Source organism: Megascapheus bottae, chromosome 10, assembly GCF_031878675.1.
Source record: "Megascapheus bottae isolate mThoBot1 chromosome 10, mThoBot2.hap1, whole genome shotgun sequence".
Lineage (NCBI taxonomy): Eukaryota > Metazoa > Chordata > Mammalia > Rodentia > Geomyidae > Megascapheus > Megascapheus bottae.
Window position 1 is genome coordinate 34621280 of NC_143518.1, and position 11810 is coordinate 34633089.

General features: G+C 50.1%; 2 protein-coding genes across 2 annotated transcripts; both read right to left on the reverse strand.

Annotated features, from left to right (window-relative positions):
* Positions 1-620: 620 nt before the first annotated feature.
* Usp21 (ubiquitin specific peptidase 21) lies at positions 621-6655 on the reverse strand. The gene is made up of 13 exons (XM_090340643.1): positions 6600-6655; positions 5176-5796; positions 4361-4420; positions 4090-4210; positions 3768-3879; positions 3421-3576; positions 2795-2859; positions 2409-2512; positions 1934-2020; positions 1711-1782; positions 1401-1515; positions 1205-1319; positions 621-993 (listed from the first exon to the last, which is right to left on the reverse strand). Exons 2-13 carry the CDS (start codon positions 5773-5775, stop codon positions 903-905), a joined length of 1698 nt encoding a protein of 565 aa, XP_090196769.1. The 5' UTR covers positions 5776-5796; positions 6600-6655; the 3' UTR covers positions 621-902.
* Positions 6656-7371: 716 nt separating this feature from the next.
* On the reverse strand, positions 7372-11678 carry Ufc1 (ubiquitin-fold modifier conjugating enzyme 1). Its single transcript, XM_090340641.1, has 6 exons — positions 11456-11678; positions 9412-9479; positions 9128-9191; positions 8773-8849; positions 8012-8102; positions 7372-7812 (listed from the first exon to the last, which is right to left on the reverse strand). Exons 1-6 carry the CDS (start codon positions 11576-11578, stop codon positions 7732-7734), a joined length of 504 nt encoding a protein of 167 aa, XP_090196767.1. The 5' UTR covers positions 11579-11678; the 3' UTR covers positions 7372-7731.
* Positions 11679-11810: the final 132 nt, after the last annotated feature.

Genomic DNA, 11810 nt, shown 5'->3' on the forward strand with positions numbered 1-11810 from the left:
GCCGCCGTGCGGCGGCGCCGGGTAAGTCTGGAAAGCAGATTAACCGGTTGGGTACCGAGCTGGAGTTAACCGCTGTGGCCATCACCGCCTTCCCAGTTGCCTGAATGTTAAGTCTGAATCCGGGAGTCCGCGTTCCCCAGCTCAGGTTTCCCAGGCCCAGCTAGGTGAGCGCCCTGGAGGAAGGGCCCTGGGAGCTTTGGCTGTGGGGAGAGCAGATGGGGACACTGGAGGCCAGTCCGCTGGGAGGCTGCTCCATAAACAGCTCCTTGGTGTTAGCAACAGACTGGGCCTACGGGAGCTAGGGACACCCGGCAACCTACCCTGTGTTTGTCAACAGGGTTTCTCGGGTGTCGCGCCCTCGAGGGGCGGCCCCCACCTCGACACACCAGTGCCTCCACTCCATAGTTTGAGTCCCCGCAGCTTCACAACTCTCATAGTTAGCCTTCGTTCTCCCACAATATTAAATCCACTGTTTGGACATCTTAAGTGTCGGCACCACTCCCCACCCCCACAGAATCGGAGAGCAATTCCGCCTGGCTCAGAGATGGAACAGGGACCTAGAAAGGACTCCACTAGACCCAGGTCTGTTCTGCAATTCCTAAGCACAAATACAAATGACATCACTTTTTCTTAACAAATTTATTCACAAAAAAAAGTGAGTTTGCAGAGGGGCTGGGGTCTGTACACGGCATGGGCTTGGTGAGCTCTGTACATGGGGTTGGGAGACAAGGGAGCCTCCAGGTAGGATACTTTTTAATAAAAAAAATAATGAGAGCTACAACCACCTCCTCCCCTTCCCCGATTAAAAAGACACAAAAATAGACGTCTCTGAGGTAAATGGGGAGCCTTGGGGCTTAAGGGTGTTGAGAGGGTTTCACAGGTGCCAGGGCTTAAAGGGGCTGTCACAGGCACCGTGGTGGCTCCTGCATCAGTTGGTAGAACAGCACGTAGCCCTCACTGGATGCCACCTGATTTTCACTGACAGGGGAGACACTAGGAAGAGACAGGAAAGAGATTGTGGTCATCTCTGTAGATTCCTTTCTCTCCCTCGCGCCCCCCCCCCTCCCCAGAATACAACTTCAGAGGAAGCCATCAGGAGAGACCACCACCTCTCCTTTACTGGATACTCTGCACTCCATAAAAGAGGAAGGAGTCAGTGCTGCGGTGAAGTGAGTGGGACAGTTGCCTGGGAGGCTGTTCTCACCGAGAATCATTGTAGACATGCCAACCAGTCTGGCACCGGCACAGGGCTGTGTAGTGGCCATAATGGACGCTGCCCGAGTGGTTGCACAGGGCATACAGTTGGTATACAGGGCTTCCTGTGGGGTTAGAGATGATCAACTGCCACAATCAGAGCTGTGCCCCCTTCCTTTCATGAGTCCCTTACCCACCAGACTCACCGGCTTTGTCACTGGCAAAGTCCCCTAGGCTCAGTCGCTGCAGTGGGAAGTCTACACCTACCGAACTTTTCTTGATGGAGCCTCGGGAAGTGGAAAATCGATTCAGATCTAATCCCTGGTTAAGGAGCACTTAAGAGGTAGAGCATCTCTATAAATATTATCTCTTCCCTTCCCCCAACACACACGAGGAGATGGTAGGGAAAGATGGGGTGGCTGCCTTTTCCTAAAGAAAGCTCAATGAAGGTGAAGAAGGAATGTATGGGAGATATCTTCAGAGAAATAAGAATTTGAAGATTAGGATATGGAGCACAAGGATTCTGGGGAATCTTTGTAAGGTCAACTTTTTGGTGCTTCGAGTTTTCTGCCGACATCGGTCACATACCTAAATAAATACCAAGTAGTATAAAGTCCCCAGCACAAACCCAGACATATAACTGTTCCCCATACTGAGAAAACATGCATACCCTTTTTTTAATATAGGGGTCCCCCCAGGTCTCCCACCCTTATAATATTCCTTAAGAACCTTCACGTACTGGGGCATTCTCCGATTCTAGCTCTTCTTCCTTGGTGAAAAGACTGAAACAATCCCTCAGAGACACTTTTCCCCCAGCAAATCCTTTCTAAGGGGGAAAAAGTAAGTAAGGGTCAGCATATTTTGAAATTCCAACTCTTTTTTTTTTTTTTTTTTTTTTTTGTTTCCAGTTCCAGGGCTTAACTCAGGGCCTGAATGCTTTCCTTAGGTTTTCTCAAGGCTAGAGCTCTTGAGCCACAGCACCATTTCTAGCTTCTTCTATACATGTGGTACTGAGGACTTGAACCTGGATCTTCGTGCATGCTAGGCAAGCACTACCACTAGGCCAAACTCCTGGCCCCTCCAACTTTTTTAATCAACCCAGACTTCAGTTCTGCTCAGGAAACCCATAGGATCCCCTGTCACACTCTGGGGGTTGGTATGGTTTGTCTATATAGCCTATGTTCCTTCCATCCCAGAATCCTCTAGAATCCCACCTTGGGGATGGGCAGGGACAGGTCACAAAAAACCTCGAAGGTCGTGGAGCGATACCCACAGGCCTGGCACTTGAGACAGCTTTTCAACTGGCCCACAAACAAGTCTAGACAGAAGCAAAGGATAGAAGGAAAAGTCATTATTGTATACCAGAGATGCTTTTTTGGAATCCTGTCTCTTTTCATCCCTTTGCTTGACCCTCCTTTCCCAACAAAACTCTTACCAAACTCTTCACACCATTTCACAATCATTATCCATTCTTTTTCCCATTCTCCTTGACAGCATCATTTTTTATCTCTCAAAACCGACACCTACACACACACACACACACACACACACACACACACACACACACACACTTTCCCCAATTGCTTTGCCCATTCCATACCCACAATCTTGCTGTCTTCTCGTTCCAGGTAACACTTCCACATTAGGTTGGCTCGGTCATCGTCACTACCACAGATCAAGGGAAGTGAGGAGCACTCATGAAACATAGAACTGAGCACCCCCAATGCCACTGAAAAGATCAGCACCTATAACCCACTCATGCCCAACACCTGGTTTTTTTGTTTTGTTTTGTTTTGCAAAGATGAGGTCTGAGTATAGGGCTTTGCACTTGCCAGGCCAAATGCTCTTCTACTTTGTTAAACTACCAAACCCCTTCCCTAAATTTCTTAAGTCAAAGAAGTAATGCTTCAGGGAACCTTCTAGGAAAATTCAAAGTGAGAGAATAAGGAATGTACACAGGGAAGAACATACTGTTTCTCCACTTGGCTTCAAGCCTTTTTTATGTACTTTACTGCACATTAATTATCCCTCTCCTTTGATTTGATAAAATCCTCAGCACTATCTTCTGCCTCCATCTGTACACCCCAGCTTCCCTCCTCCTCCTCCTCCTTGCTTTCTTCGGCTTCTATACTGTTTCTCAAACCAGTTTCTATGCTAATTTCCATAGACCCTACATCTCCACTGTTGAAGGATGACTGGGAAAAAAAGGATAGGGAGCAACTTTACCTTAAGTCAGGTTCTTCTAGCAGAGCCCCTCCTCGGCGAGGTGGAGAAGGAGCTGGACCATTGGTCAGAATGGGTGGAGCCCGGCGGCCTCGTCGGTTGATTTCAAGATGCAGCCGCTCCATGAGGAGCTTCAGGAATTCTTGGGCATCCTGCTGGCTATAGCCAGACAGATAATATAGACAACTGTCTCTCTCCTAGTGCACCAACACTGTCCTCTGCTCAGTTATGGGTCCCTACCTCCTACGTAGAAAACATCTCCAGGCTCAGAACAATGCTCCCAGAGCTCCTGCTTGGCCCTACCCCAAGCTATAGCAAGAGAGAAATTTTACATGCTCCAGCTCTCCCACCTGTATCCAGAGAAGGAGGGAACATATTTCTGGAAGACCGCTCGGAATCGAGTAGGATTCACAGCTTCACAGGAGTCAGGGTGCCAGAGAGCACCAATCACATCCGCAAAAGCTATTGGGGTGGGAGTGGGGAAGGGAAACAAAGGTTAACGTCTGTAAAGCAAGAAGAGGAAGCTCAGTGGTAAACAACCTCTAGAAAAGGAGACACTAGGAAAATGTCTTTGTCAGATGGAAGGGTCTGGGGGCATGCGCACAGGCAGATGCACCTGCAAGCGGTTGGGGGACAGATAGGCAAGAAGGAGAGCAAGCATTGTCACCCCACCTTCAGTAAGCTCTTGGGCTCGGCCTCCTCCAGGAACCTCTTGCCGGTAGTCTCTTCTCAGACAAAAGTCTCGAAGAGGCCGAGTGCTGCTCAAGCACTGTAGCACGGCATTCAGGAAGCACTGGTAAGCAGTGGAGACATGGCAGTTGTCTCTCGGACAAGTGCCAGGGAGCCTCTTCTTTCACATGCCTTCCCCAAATATACAATTTCCCCCCACTCCCTGCACCGTTTCCTATCCCTTTTAGAGAGGAAGGTCAGGTACGTGGCTTACTGTGTTTCCTAGATTTCGGAGACCAACATGACCAGAGCCCAGAAGCAATGTGTGATGAGCCTGGAAGGTTAGAGTACAGTCAGGAGATTCCCCTATATCTTACCTGGCACGTTACAGTAGCATGCTGCCCACTACCTCCCTAACCCCAGACCTGCCCAAACTCTACCCTTGTCCTCTCCCTGGTCTTCCTACCTCACTGGTCATGAGCAGTAAGCCCATCACAGCTGAGTGTACCACCGACTCAGCCATGGCTGTCACACCTATCCCCCACTTATTCCTCTGCCCAGCTAGCCGGCGTTGCAGCTCCTGGGGCAACTCCCCAAGCACTGGCATGGTTGCCCAGTTACTTCCCACTCCCACCTTGCTGCCCCCAAAGCCTCCTCCGGCCCCCGTGGCCCTTTCCTACACCCTCTCCTGCTGGCTGTAACTGCGACCAGCCTAGCTCACTTAGCTCAGGAAATGGGCAACCACATTAGTGCAGAGGTTCTGAGCCCTCCCCTCTCCAGCTCCAGAGATTAATTAGGCCTAGGTAGGGTCCTAGGAGAGAAGGTACAGTAAGGGAAAGGAAGAGCCTGGGAGACCCAAAGAATTCTAAATAGTTAGGTTAATCCCTGAGGGGCTGAAATGGCACACCCTGATGGGGACCCACAGACAACCCAGGAAAAAGGCTAAGAAGGCCCCCAAAGTAAGGACAAGACAGCCCTTTGGTGTAATGAGGAGTTAAAAAAGGACAGAAAAGCCATTATGATATCAAGAAAACTGGGGGCATGGAGGTACATGAAGATGAAAAGCCATGTGTGTTGGCAAGCCCTCACCATCTTGTCATCGGAGTAGAAAGGCTCAGAGGGCCGGGCAGATATCATGTGGAAGGAGCCATGAGAAGGAGGGGGCTCTGTCCGTATGCTGAGCAGGGTAGGGGGTCCAGGAAAGCCTCCAAGACGACGAAGAGAAGTGCTACGTCTCAAAGTGGGTGGTTCAGGTCGGAGTGCTAGTCGACTCAGTGCAGTTCCAAGCTCTCCAGTGCCACGGTGCCCTCCCAAAGCAATCCCCACCGGTCGCAGGTCCCCACTGCTCACAGACTTTGAACGGGCTAAGTTGGTCCGGGATGGGAGAGGCAGAGCCACTGTTGGGGGTGGTGAGCCAGGCAGGGGAACCCCATGATCTGCCCGAAGGGGCCCTCTGGGACGAGGGCATGAGGTCCTTCCCCGTCCAAGCTCCAGTTTCTTGAGCCGTTCATCAGGGGGACCTGGCCGGGGAGGCAGAGGTCGTAACATGGGGTTTGGCCCAGAAGCTGGGCTGCGGCGCTCCTTGCTGCGAGCCCTGGGAGCAAAGGGTAGCTTGGATCCCACTCGGGGCTGAACGTTGATGGGTGGCTCTCGGGTTCTGCCCAGGCGGTGCTCAGAGGCCTGGGGCATTGTGGACACTGCAAGCTGGAACTGAGAAAAGAGAGGGTCAGCATTTGGGCTCTGGATAGAGGTAAAACCCTAAAACCCATACTAGCTTTTGAAGGGAACATGTCTATCAAAATCAGTTATTGTATCTCCAGTATCTAGCATGTTTACCAAAAAGAAAATACTTAGTTTTTCTTGAATAAATGAGCGATAAAAGCTTAATGACTTTGACCCTTTCTAACTCCCCCCCCTTCCCTCCTGTAGAACACAGCATTGCTGAAAAGCCAGTGATAGCCCCAATCTCAGCTGTCTTTGTAATATATATATATATATATAAACTTCTAACAAGGGCTGGCTTGTCAAGTGGGATGTGCCCAGGACTTGTGGTCACACAGAAGTGCAGATCCAAGGATAATAACCCCAAAGACAGTATTTCAACCTCAAAGCACTGGCCCTGTGGGCTGCAAATAAAGGGGACTAATGGGTAATTGCAATCCGTTCCCTCCCCCACCTCCGATCTCCCGCATGGTGTTGGGGTTGGGGGGGGGGCAACAGCCAGGAATAGAGGACGAATAATGTCTCGACCCCTAATCTCCGCACCTTTCCCACCACAGCAAGGCTTTACCCGGATCCGCCCCCCTCGAGGGCAGAAAGGCCAAGGCCGCTGATTGGCTACGGGGTCCTGCAGCTTCTTCCCGGCGGTGTGGGAATGCGTCCCTTCCAGTCCAGTTCTCCCTGGCCCCGCCGGGCCCGCGAGCCTTGGCTTTTACGAAGAAGCCCACGGGGGTCTGCGAGCAGTGCCCCCTCGGCTCAGCCACCCCACCCCGCCCTGGCACCCTGGCCCGTACCTGTCCCCCGGTGAGGCGGCGGGGGAGGCCAGGCTCCCGGCTCAGGGCCACCCCCTCCTGCCCCCGTGCAGCCCCCCCGTCGGCCCGGCTGCAGCTTTAGCCGCAGCTGTTGCCCAGATCGCTCCCGCCGCAAGGGCCGCCGCCATCTTTGTTGGTCCCGCCGGCCACTGGCCACCGGCTTCACCGTCTGTCAGAGCGCCTGCGCACCCACGCTCCGAATCCTCCCACCCTCCTCCTCGGCGCTTGCGTGAGCCCGCCCCCACGGCTCCGCGGCCGACACCATGGAAACGCAGCCAACTTTAGAACCGCTAGTTCCCAGCCCTGCCCAGGGTGGCCTTTAAACCGAGGCTCCAAAGCAAACCCTTGAGGCTGGGCTTCTGTCACTCGTCCCGGCACACCGAAGAATGGCTGAGAGTTTTGCAACATCGATCCTTGACAGCGGGTTGGGATGCCAGTGCGACAAGGGGCAGGACCCTGCCTGCGGATCCGGTCGTGGAGAGCAGAGGAAAGGGAGGATAGGAAAAGGAGGGTAGGAAATGCTTCACCTGCCAAACTATTGTTCAGGCTCCCAACAGGCTCAAACAGTAGGGCATGGCTCACTACTAAAGGAGGAAGACAGGTGGCAACAGCAGCAGAGAGAGCAGTCAGATTTTCTTTCATTGCCCAGTCCCTGACCAGGGCATCCATCTTTGTTCTCTTCCTCCCAACCAATGCAGTCCATGTGGCTCTAGCCTGCTCACCAAGTTAACAGCCACCAATGAGAACCACAGGCCACGACAGGAAGCAGCTTTTATTGATGGGTTGTCTCCAGAAACCAAAAAGGCTATGTAATCATTGTCAGTTACACCTAGGTCTCCAAGACTGAGATTTCCTTGAGGGACGGGATATAAACCGCCTCTTGGTGTTTCAGGACTCTTCTTTCCCCACTCTGTGCAGCCTAACTTAGAAACTCAGTAGCAACACTTGTTGGGTTTTAGCCACAGCAATGTCTGCTGCAGCTTCTTAGTAACTACCAGAATGGAGGGGTGGGGGGTGGGGGGGGAAGAGCAGTCAAATACGATTGATGCACAAGAAAACAGGACCATAGCCCAAGAATAAAGGTCCTTTTGTCCTGCCTCAGTGACTTGATCCTTCACTGGTTGCATTTCTCTTTGTGCTGGATCACGCCCTTCTGAATCAGATCAGGGATTTCCACTGCCAGCCATGGACCCAGCTGCAATACAAGGGAGAGCCTATTACCACCCCATCAATGCCTCTTGTTCCATCAGAAACTCCTTCCTGGGGAGATTCTGGGAGAACATATTCAAGGAACAACACTGTTATTCCTTGTTTAATCTTAGCTTACTTTCCTTGTACTTCTCAGAACTCGGACCCTCCCTCTACACCTCATACAGCAAATATACAAAACTTACCCCAAGGGCCATGAGATGAGCTAGTCCAAACTTGGGCACATTCCTGGCCCACAAAGGTTTGAAGTGATCAGTCAGGCATATTTTGCCACCCCTGTGAGAAGGACAAAAAGAGGCTGACATGCAAAGTCTACCATAATGCTCAATAGCCTTTTAAAAGTACAAGAAGATTAGTAGGGATTAAAATTAAGAAGAGTCCCAGTGATGGTGGCTCATGCCTGTAATCCTAACTACACAAGCAGCTCAGATCTGAGGACCTGGTTCAGAGCCAACCCAGGCAGGAGAGTCTGAGACTTTTATCTCCTGTTAACCTCCAGAAAATTGGAAGTGGCACTGAGAGTCAAAGTGGTAGAGCAGGGGCCGGGAGTTTGGCCTAGTGGTTAAAGTGCTTGCCTAGCATGCATGAAGACCCGGGTTCGATTCCTCGGTGCCACATACATAGAAAAAAAGCCGGAAGTGGTGCTAAGGCTCAAGTGGTAGAGCTCTAGCCTTGAGAAAGTCCAAGGCCAGTGCTCAGGCCCTGAGCTCAAGCCCAGGACTGGCAAAAAAAAAAAAAAAAAAAACAAAGTGGTAGAGCACTAGCCATGAATGAAAGAGCTCAGATTCAGTGCCCAGGCCCTGAGTTCAAACCCCATGACTGAAAAAAAAAATTAGGAAGAAAGTTAGCCAAGTGCTATGTTCAGGCTTGATAGAAGGAGGCCAGCATTTCTGCTTCTTGAGTTATTCCCTGAGGTTTTTTGGTTCTTTCTCATGCTCAGTCCTACCTGTACATCTTTGCTGTTTTTCCATCCAGTTCAGGTACTGCGATTTCTGGAGCAGTAGTGGGATATGTGATAGGAATCTAGAGGAATTACAAAGCCTTCATAAAACAGGACATCAGAATAAAAAGGAACTAATCTAATCAAACACATTTCTTTGGTGAACTAAAATGTTTAGCAAACTCCCTAAGCATTCTGCATCAGAGATTAGTAAGTATAACTTTTGCTGGCTTTAAACCTCAGCTTGCCCCTCCCATTTTTAAAGATTTCTTTGGACTCATCAAGAAATGTTAGCTGGTTAACAATCACCTAGTTTATCACCTTCTACTAACCTTCATATTTCCCATTCCATCACACTCACGTCAAACTCGATGTCAAACTCATATTTGAGGAGGTCATGGATATACCAGCATTTTCCAAACCACCTATAAGAAAAACCAAATCTTACTCGTTACCCCATTTTCTTCATACTTAAATATTATCTTGGTTTAGGCCTCCAAACTGACAGTTATGAGGTAGCACTGGAGCTATGAAAGTAGATGTAATAACACAATGCATGGCAGCTTTGGTCATGGGCTGTGAGATTCCAAATTGATGAACCAAGGTAAGCCTCCCACCTCACAACTCCCAGGAGGGTCTGCCTACCTGGTCCCTTCCTTGTTGGACTCCAGTCTAAACCAATCATTGTCTGCATTCTTGTTGTTTTCCACATACTAAAAACAAAACATGAGCTATTTGAAAAGGGAATCAAGGCCAGCAATGCCCATTCCCTTTGAAAGAAAACTACAATTACCTTTTCTTTTTGTTTTTCATTTTTGTTAGTGATGGGGTTTGAATTCTGGGCTTGGGTGCTGTCCCTGAGCTCTTCTGCTTAAGGCTAGTGCTCTACCACTTTGAACCACAGTGCCACTTCTGGTTTTCTAGTGGTTAGTTGGAGATAAAGAGTCTCCTGGTTTTTCATGTCTGTAATCCTACCTACAGAGGAAGCTGAGCACTGAGGATGGTGGTTCAAAGCCAACGCAGGCAGGAAATTCTAAGAGACTTTGAACCTTGATCTTCAGTTTTCAGCTCCCTGAGCAGTTAGGATTACAGGCACGAGCTACCAGCACCCAGCTAATGCTGGAGTATTTATCTGTAAGTTCAAACTATTTGTTTGTAACTGTTAAACGAGCATTTAACAGATAGCTAAAGCACAGCACTTCTGCCTGGAATTTACACTATTTCTTCAGACCTTTTTGTCATTTTGTATATTCAGTCTCAGGTGGTTATGCCATTTAAACCAAAAGCTTGACAATAATCTTTCATACTCCCACTTTACAAATTCTTCATGATGTGTTGCTGCTTTTACCCTCTGTAATTCTCCTCTCTGTCCTCATTACAACTGCCTAGTTTAGATTATCATCTTGCACTTGTCTACTTTCAAGCTTTTATCCCTGTTGATTATATTTTTATCTGTAGTGCTACTGTGAATGATTTAAACCCAAAATCTTAACCATTCCTCAGCTTAAAATCCTTTAAAGGTATCTCAAAGCTTTAAAATAATATTCAGGTGCTCAAACTTTCCCCCCCCCCCCAGCCTAATTGACCACTCCTTGTCGCACACTTAATGCTTTAGCAATTTTGTACTCATTTCTTTATACACAACACACTGCATTGTTGCTAGTTACATGCCTTTGCTCATGGCGTTTGGTCCCTTGAGTATCCTATAGCAGGCTAACTTATATTTACCCTCCAGTCTTAAGTGTAACTACTATGAAGCCTTCCTGCCCAAACAAAAGCTAGTCTAGGTATCTCTTCATGCTCTCCAAACACCCTACCTATTCACTCCTTCCACTAAAACAGGGTATAATGATGTTTCTTTAGGTAGAAGCCATCTTCTTTGGCCTTGTATCCCTCTTCAGGTTCTAGGAGAGACATATAAACGCCCACTACAAAGATAAATTTTCTTCTTTTTCCAATTGGTCAAGGAAACAGCTGTTTTTACTGTTGTTTTGTTGTTCGTGGGGCTTGAACTCTGGGCTTGGGCGAAAAATGGCTCGTTTCTTAACTGCGAGCTCCACTCTCTATAACTAACCTCTTAAAAAATTAGAGCCCTCGGGAGTTAGGCCTAGTGGTAGAGTGCCTGCCTAGCATGCACGAAGACCCGAGTTCGATTCCTCGATACCACATACATAGGAAAAAGCCGGGAGTAGTGCTGAGGCTCAAGTGGTAGAGCTCTAGCCTTGAGAAAGTCCAAGGACAGTGCTCAGGCCCTGAGCTCAAGCCCAGGACTAGCAAAAATAAACAAACAAACAAATAACTAAAATTAGAGCCCTGACATGCAGCTCTCTCGTGGAGGGTTTAGTGGGGGGCAGAGATGCGCTAACATTCAGGACCTTGAGGCGTACTTTTAACCACTACAGCCAGCACCCGGAGTCCCGAAGACACGTCACCTTCCGGGGGGAGGTAACCCTAAATACTGCTGGTTCTGCCTGCAAGGTGGGGCGCCGGTCACACCTCCACCTGCCCCCGCCTCCCCGCCCCCCAACACCCCTCCACAAGCCCCCGGCCCCACCAACGAGTCAGGTCTTTCCCCGCGGGTTAATTTCAGAACCGGAAGCGGCTTCCGCCCGGAGCCCATTCCCGAGGACACCGGCCGGCTCCCCGCCGCTCCCGTCGCTCCGCGGTGCACCGCGGGCGCACAACTGACCCGGATCAGGGACTGGTATTCCTCCTTGAGTCGCTGCACCCACAGCTCCCGATCTCGTGGTCCGGCGTTCGTCTTCAGCACCGGGATTTCTGACACGACCCGCCGGGTGGCCTCGTCCGCCATCTTTGTCCAGGGCAGACAAGAAAGGCGGAAGTGGTGTTGCGGGCCGCTTACCCTCAGGGCGCCGCCATCTTTACTGCGGGAGGGCGGAGAAGCCCGCCGTTTCCAACCTCCGGCGAATGTTCTCTGGTCTCTCGTGTTCTCCGGACCGATGTGCCACGCGCTTGTGTGTGCGTGGAGACGAGCGGAAGGAGGGACACAGATCGTTCCGTCCCGAATGCGGCCTCTGTCATCA

Coding starts and splice junctions, on each gene's coding strand:
- Usp21 (XM_090340643.1), bottom strand. CDS start 5,775: ATGCCCCAGGCCTCTGAGCACCGCCTGGGCAGAACCCGAGAGCCACCC. Junction 1,783..1,933: donor TAGAATCGGAGAATGCCCCA/GTACGTGAAGGT, acceptor GTATTTATTTAG/GTATGTGACCGATGTCGGCA. Junction 1,320..1,400: donor CTTTGCCAGTGACAAAGCCG/GTGAGTCTGGTG, acceptor CTAACCCCACAG/GAAGCCCTGTATACCAACTG.
- Ufc1 (XM_090340641.1), bottom strand. CDS start 11,578: ATGGCGGACGAGGCCACCCGGCGGGTCGTGTCAGAAATCCCGGTGCTG. Junction 9,480..11,455: donor AATACCAGTCCCTGATCCGG/GTCAGTTGTGCG, acceptor TTTTGTTTTTAG/TATGTGGAAAACAACAAGAA. Junction 9,192..9,411: donor TCCAACAAGGAAGGGACCAG/GTAGGCAGACCC, acceptor TTTTTCTTATAG/GTGGTTTGGAAAATGCTGGT.